At 63.8% G+C, this 7,292-nt stretch overlaps 1 protein-coding gene across 1 annotated transcript in view; it reads left to right on the forward strand.

The window, feature by feature from the left end:
- The window catches only part of CABLES1 (Cdk5 and Abl enzyme substrate 1), a 70,930-nt gene extending 65,616 nt beyond the window's left edge, over nt 1-5,314 (forward strand). Inside the window, exons 8-10 of the mRNA XM_005875404.2 lie at nt 1,917-2,023; nt 3,452-3,659; nt 4,465-5,314. Of these exons, the coding sequence (XP_005875466.2) occupies nt 1,917-2,023; nt 3,452-3,659; nt 4,465-4,605 (456 nt within the window). The 3' untranslated portion in view covers nt 4,606-5,314. The remainder of the gene's footprint in view (nt 1-1,916; nt 2,024-3,451; nt 3,660-4,464) is intronic.
- Nucleotides 5,315-7,292: the final 1,978 nt, after the last annotated feature.

Genomic DNA, 7,292 nt, shown 5'->3' on the forward strand with positions numbered 1-7,292 from the left:
CCGCCCCCCCCACACCTGCTGCCACCTGCTCTCCACTCTGCCCCCCTCCCCTCCCGCTGCAGCCCCCCCAGCCCGAGAGGCCTTCGCTTGGGCATCGAGACGTTGCCGTGGGCCGGGACGGGCCCTCATTCAGCTCCCTGGAGGCCCTCCCTGCTCTCCTGATGACTCAGTCCCGTAATTGTTTCCCAGCAAAGGCTGTCTCCGCGGTAGGTGTGGGGACAGCGTGGTCTTACCCTCTCTCCCTGTGACCTCAGAAGGGACTTGGGGTGCCGGCCCTTCCTTCCCTAAAGGCCTCCGGCGGGCGGCGGGCGGGCTCCTCTGGGCTGCGTCTCGGACCTTCTGTGGTCAGTGGCCTCCTCTCAGCGGCGGTGCACACGCCGCTCCCTGCAGCCGGGCAGCTCCCTCTGCAAGCACGCAGGTGCCCTGGAGCCGCCACCATCGCCATGTCACAGCCGGCCCAGGTGTCAGCCGCGGCGGCTGCACAACGCCCTGCGTGACCAGGAAGGGACCGCACAGCCTGGGTGCTAGCACCTTGACTCTGTAACATAAGATCACGGGTCTGGGCGTGGCGCGTCGCTATGGACTGCAGTTAGACTGAGAGGAGAGCTGGGGAGAAGCCTTGGCCTCGCTTTTCACGCTCTCTCGGGCCGGGAGGAGGGTGCCCAGGGGCCATGGTGACCCCGTGGCCGGCTCTCAGGATGGTGGGGAGTTGGTCTTCCCTCCGAGGGTGGCATAGTCCTTCCCAGGCGCATGGTCCATGCAGAGAGTCGTGGCTGCTGGACCCCAGAAAGCGTGCCTGAGAGAGAGACTGGGGCTGAGGACGGCAGGGCAGTCACCCCCTGGCCCCCAGAACCTGGGCTCAGGAGGACACAATTCACCTGAAGCTCCCTGGGCAGCGTCACCTGCAGAGCGGGCCCAGCTCAGGCACCGACTGTGGGCCGAGCGAGCGGTGCTGCCCTCCCTGCGATGCTCTCAATGAGATGCCCATGGCCTCTCGGTAGGTTCTGTTCTGTGTCCTCTCGGTCAGCCCCTGGGGCAGCCGCCAGGGGTTCTCTCCTGTGCAGAGGAGCAGCGGGGAGGCTCAGGCCAGGTAGCCACGTTCTCAGAGCGACAGGGGGCTGGCGTGGGAGCCCTGACCCCACGCAGACCCACTCCTGCTGCTGTTCCATCGGATTAAGGACAGAAAAGCAGGGACGGGGGCGGGACGGGGGCCTGGAGCCACACTGGTCCTGCCCGCGCTGCTGAGTCTTGCGAAGGAAGGAGATGCTGACACATACCACATGTGTGCTGACACGTGCCACAGCGTGTGCCACGCGTGGATGGGCCCTGAGGACCTGTGTTCAGTGAGACAGCCAGTCTCTGAGGGACAGACACAGCATGGTCCCACTCGTCTGAGGACACGGAGTCGTCAGTCACAGGGACAGAGGTGTCGTGGCCAGGAGGAGCCGAGGGAGGAAGGGGTTTAATGGGACGAGTCTCCGTGTCGTGTGTTCTCCCACAATTGGAAAAGCACTCACGTTTGTTGAGTGCGCGCTGAATGCCAAGCACGACAGACGACTCCCGTGGTTCTCGAAGTAGCCCTCCGGGAGGCAGGGCTGCCTCACTCTCTGGAGGTGCAGCCTGAGGTTTGGTCACAAACAGTCTCTGGTGGTGGCCGGAGTGGGTGACACCCGTGCGCGTCCGCGGTGTGCGAGTGGGGCTCCCTCCCTGCCGGGCGCTGGCCCTGGAGATCAGAGGCCCTGTGCTGCGCGTCCCCCGGTCCTGAGAGCAGGGAGTGGTCCCCCTCTGCCTCTGCAGGCTGGGCCTCCTCGGGCTCAGGGCTCCCCGGTTCCCCGGGGCGTGGGTCGTGGGGGTCACCGCGGGCATCCACTGCAATGGCCTCGGTGGAGGGTGTGACCCCACTGCCTTCCTTACAGACCACGGTGATCGCCTACGTGAAGCCCTCGGACCTCAAGAAGGACATGAACGAGACCTTCAGGGAGAAGTTCCCTCACATCAAGTTAACGCTCAGCAAAATCAGGAGGTAGGTGGCCGTCCGCGCGAGCTCCCTCAGCCCCTCCCAGCGCCCAGCGCACTTGTGCTCTGGACGGCGGTTCAAGCGAAAGGTGGGCACGTTCAGCAAAGAGGCTCCTGAGCCCTGGCGGAGGCTCAGTGGTTCGGGCGCCCCCGAGGGTGTTTGCTTTTCAGTCAAGGGCCCGGACCTGGCTGCAGGTTGGATCTCGGCCTCGGCCTGGGGCGGGGAGGGCGGGGGGAGGGTGGCAACCAATCGATGTGTCTCTCACATCAATGTTTCTCTCTCCCTCTCTTCCTCTCTCTCTAAAAATCAATGGGAAAATGTCCTTGGGTGAGAACTAACAAAGGCCCACGAGGGGCTAGCTGCTGGGAGGGCCTCTGTGAGCGCCAGGGCAGAGGGCAGGGGGCAGAGGGCAGGGGGCGGTCTCATGGCAGGAGCTGGCAAGGACCAGGGGAGGCTCCTGTTAGGGAAAAATCGTTTCTGCTGTCATTTCCGCACCCACCGTTCAGTCCGATTTATGTTACGGGAAATGGCATAGGAGTCACGTTCTCAGATGCAGGCAAAGCAGCAGAGAGGAGCTGGGCCCTGGGTCTGAAATGGCTCCCTGCCCACAGCCACTCCCAGGAGGGACGGCCGAGCCCTGTCTTGCAGCAAAGCAGCCGAAGCAAAATCACGTTCCCTCATGGCCGATGGGGGCGCATGCCTGCCGGCCAAGCAGTCTCTGGCTGCTCCGGAGGGAAACCAGCGTGTGAGGCCTGTGTACCAGGAGAGTGTGTGCGTGCATGTGGGCATGAGTGTGCATATGGGCATGTGTGTGCGTGTGAATGCATGTGTGTGCGTGTGAATGCATGTGTGTGCGTGGTAATGGGGCTGGACTGCGTGTAACAACGCCATGTTGGAGTAAGTGCCAGCATTTATGTCCGCGTGAATCTTGGTGCTGAGCTGGTGCTGGCGTGTTGGGTTTGACCAAAGGTCAGGAGAGCTCGGGCTTCACTTTGTCCTCTCGCTGGGCAGCCGCTCTGAGCTCACGGGGCTGCTGAGCCTGACCGTCTGACGTCAGTAACGAACGTGACTGTCACTCCACAGCGCTGACTCCAGACCCCCACCTCACGGCCGTCTCTGTCTCTGGCAGGACCTCGTCCCTCCTGTGGGGTCCCTCTTCCGTCTGGGCAGCTCTCCGAGTGTCCAGGGACTCCGCCCGCCCTGGGGTCCAGTGTGCGCCTGTGCCGTGTGGTCTAGACCACGGCCGCCAACCTCTCGGACCTCGCGGACCACCGGTTGGCGACCGCGGGTCTAGACGAGTCTCTTCCCCATGCGACGCAGCATCTCACGGTTTAGTGCCCGTCCCCTGGGGGGCGGCAGGCAGTGCTTTCTGGGTGAAGTCTTGTCCTCGGGGCCTGGTGCTCAGGCTCCAACAGGCCCCTCCCGCCCCTCCAGCCTGAAGCGCGAGATGCGGAAGCTGGCGCAGGAGGACTGCGGCTTCGAGGAGCCCACGGTGGCCATGGCCTTCGTCTACTTCGAGAAGCTCGCCCTCAAGGGGAAGCTGAACAAGCAGAACCGGAAGCTCTGCGCGGGGGCCTGTGTGCTGCTGGCGGCCAAGATCGGCAGCGACCTCAGGAAGCACGAGGTCAAGCACCTGATTGATGTGAGTGGCCGGGGCCGGGCCGGCTGCACCGCCCCACCCAGTGTCACTGTCTCAGCCACGGAAATGCCACGGGGTCTCGTGGGCAGTCACCCCAGGACGTCCATCACACGGGTCACTGGCCTCGGCCTCCGGGGGCCTCGGTGGCCTCCTCTTCGGGGGAGGGCGCGGGTTTCTGCTCTCTCTCAAAGGAGACCCCCTTGGCGTAAGGAAACACTCGTCTCCTTAGGCGAGTACATGAGGCCTGCTTCACGGCACTGGGTTCACGGAGAACGTGGGGGGAGCCAGCAGGGAGGGGGCCGCTGCCACCGAAGAGAGAGTGTGTCACCGTTCCTACGAGGAGGAGTGTGCTAGCTCAGGCTGCCACAGACAGCACCCCAAAAACCACAGCCAGTGCCCCACATGCCAAGCCAGTACCCCCACGCCACAGCAAGTACATACATACCACAGCCAGTGCCACCCACACCACAGCCAGTGCACACATACCACAGATAGTACCCCCCACACCACAGCTAGTGCCCCCCACACCACAGCCAGTACCCACACACCACAGCCAGCACCTACACACCACAGCCAGTGCCTCACACGCCATAGCCCGTTCCCACATGCCATAGTGCCTACACTCCTCAACCTGTGCCCCACACACCAGAGCCAGTGCCCCACACGCCACAGCACTAGTCCTGTCGTGAGAACTCCCTCTGCTCCTGAGCTTCTCCACAGACTTGCCCACCAGCCGTTTCTCTGTAAACCTCCCTGGCGGTGGGTAGAGGCATCACACGTGCTTTTGGTTTCTCTCTTTCTGTTGCAGAAACTGGAAGAGAAGTTCCGGCTGAACAGACGAGAGCTGATCGCCTTCGAGTTCCCGGTGTTGGTGGCCTTGGAATTTGCCCTTCACCTGCCAGAGCACGAGGTCATGCCCCATTACAGACGCCTGGTCCAGAGCTCCTAGCACAGGCCTGAGGGCCGGGCGCTTCCTGGTGTCAGCAGAGCTGCTAGCACAGGCCCAGGGGCCTGATGCACACTTCCTGGCGCCAGAAACTTCCTGGTGGGGGGTGGGAGGGCGGCTCCTAGCACAGGCCTGGAGGCCGATGCTTCCCCGCGCTGGAGAGCCGCGCTGCTGCTGGAGACTCATTCCCGAGCAGAGCTCAGCAACACAGGACTCTCCTCCCAACGCGCTTGTGCAGAGGCTGTGCCGGGGACCTTTCCAGGAGCCTGGTCTGCTGGCTGAGAGCCCCTGGGAGCTGTGACTACCCACCGGGCGAGGGGAGGCCTGGGCGGAACACACGGTGGCCGTCCGGGCTGTCCACCAGCAAGAGTTCTTACCCCCCACCCCACCCCCAGTCCTCCTCCCGGGCACACAGACCTGCCGGCCGGTCCAGAACTCTCCAGACCCACGCCACGTCTGAGCGTCAAGCCAGAGCAGAGCAGGGACGACAGCGTGGACAGGTGGAGGGAAGCTTTACAAAGACGCCCTCGCGGTGTCAGAAGAGGGTGCCAGTGTGTCTCTGTACCAGTTGTTGGAGGGCACTGTCCCCGGGGGCGTGTGCTCGCGTGAGTGTCAGTGTGTCTGAGAGATGCTGCCTCAGCCCTGAGCCCCAGCCAGCCCTGCCCCCTTAGCACAGACCTCACCTAGGGACCCCTCACCTGGGGACCCCTCACCTGGGGACACCTGGTCTGGGGACTCCTCACCTGGGGAAACCTCGCCTGGGGACCCCTCACTTGGGGACACCTGGTCTGGGGACTCCTCATCTGGGGACACCTCACTTGGGGACCCCTCGCCTGGGGACCCCTCACCTGGGGACACCTGGTCTGGGGACTCCTCATCTGGGGACACCTCACTTGGGGACCCCTCGCCTGGGGACCCCTCACCTGGGGACACCTGGTCTGGGGACTCCTCATCTGGGGACACCTCACTTGGGGACCCCTCGCCTGGGGACCCCTCACCTGGGGACACCTGGTCTGGGGACTCCTCATCTGGGGACACCTCACTTGGGGACCCCTCGCCTGGGGACACCTCACCTGGGGACACCTGGTCTGGGGACTCCTCATCTGGGGACACCTCACTTGGGGGGACTCCTCCCTGGGGACACCTCACCTGGGGACTCCTGGTCTGGGGACCCCTCGCCTGGGGACCCCTCGCCCAGGGCCATGAGCCAGGCTGGCCCTCACGGTGGTTTCTGGAGAACCTCTGAGTAGCCATCGCTCTCTCAGTACCAGGTGGTCTGACAGCTGTGCCCCCAGATAAAGACCTGGCTTCTGTCGCTTCCGCCCCCCACGGGACGAGCCAGTCCTCGTGTTGGGGTCCCGCGGGAAGGGTGCTGGCGGCTCCGCACCTTCCTGCATCCGACCTCCGTGCAGGTGTTTACCCCGCCCTTGCCCATGGGGCCGGCGGGGCAGCGCCCCGCAGTGGGCTCGGTGCTCTATGTTAGAGTGCACGCTAGGCACTTTGTTGTGCTGTATGTACATACGTAACCGTGTTTTATAAAATCAGAACAAGGGTAAGACACGGCTCATACCAGAGGCTTTTAGCCCCTGGCACCAGCTGCCTCGGGCTGAGGCTGTGCCCGTTGGAGAGGCGGCGAGCTCGCCCCTGCGTGCGGGCTGGTGACGGCTGGGACTGCCTGTACGTGACCAACCTGCATTCACCGCCTGTAGTCACCACGCGTCACCTTAAAGCCCAAGAGAAGCGCCCACCGAGGTCCACCCAGCGGGAAGGCCTGTGGCCGTGTAAAGAGAATTAAAGTATTTTAATGTTTCTATATCCGTGTGTGTGTGTGTGTGTGTGTGTGTGTACACACGTGTCTCAGTGGTCACGCCACCCTGCATCACTGATGCACCTGCCGCCGTTCCCACTGCAGACCTCACACAGGAAGCAAAGCCTCACACATCTCCGGGTGGGGTGGGCAAGGGGGGTTGGGCGCAGCCTGGCCCGGGCAGCCCAGTGACACTTTTGTAGCTGCCACACTCCCCTTTCCTCATCAAACCTGAGCAGGACCCCTCCCAAAGCCACGCGTGTTCCTGATGTGGGGGGGGGGGACAAAAGACCCTGCCATGGCTCCCTCACCCCGCAGGCCCTTCTGGGGTGAGCCCTTAGCTACACCCACCCCTTCCCCCAAACCACAGACACTGCCTCGCTGATGTGGAAATGGGGTTCCCCCAACAGCCAATAAAGCTGCTTACTGCCCGGCTGCTGAATCCTTTCTCCCTCAGACATTTCCGGGTCAGTGCCTACAGCCAGGCCTCCCTCCTCCGCCTGGCCTCCCCTAACCCGTCAGGGCCTGGAGCCTTCGGGGTCCCCCTCCACCCCCACAGTCAGTGACTGCAGAGGAGGCTGGGCTGGGGAGCAAGGCAGGGCTGAGCCAGGCCATTCTGTCACCTGGTGATGGTGTTGTCTGTCCAGCTACAGAAGTCCTTCAAGTAAAGGGGTTTGGGGGGCGGAGGGGGCGCCCCAGGGTCTCCCCTCTCCCAGAGGGGCCAGAGCTCCGCCCCAAGGGTCCAGGAGGACAGCTGACCAGGCCACAGGGGGAGGCGGGAGGGAGAGTGCTGAGGGCGGGACAGGAGGACACAGACTGAATCGGGACTCACAGGACTTCAAGGACTTAGAGGACTGGGAGGAGGCTTCCCGCGGGGCGGCTG

The sequence above is a fragment of the Myotis brandtii genome, unplaced genomic scaffold (genome assembly GCF_000412655.1).
Source record: "Myotis brandtii unplaced genomic scaffold, ASM41265v1 scaffold460, whole genome shotgun sequence".
NCBI lineage: Eukaryota > Metazoa > Chordata > Mammalia > Chiroptera > Vespertilionidae > Myotis > Myotis brandtii.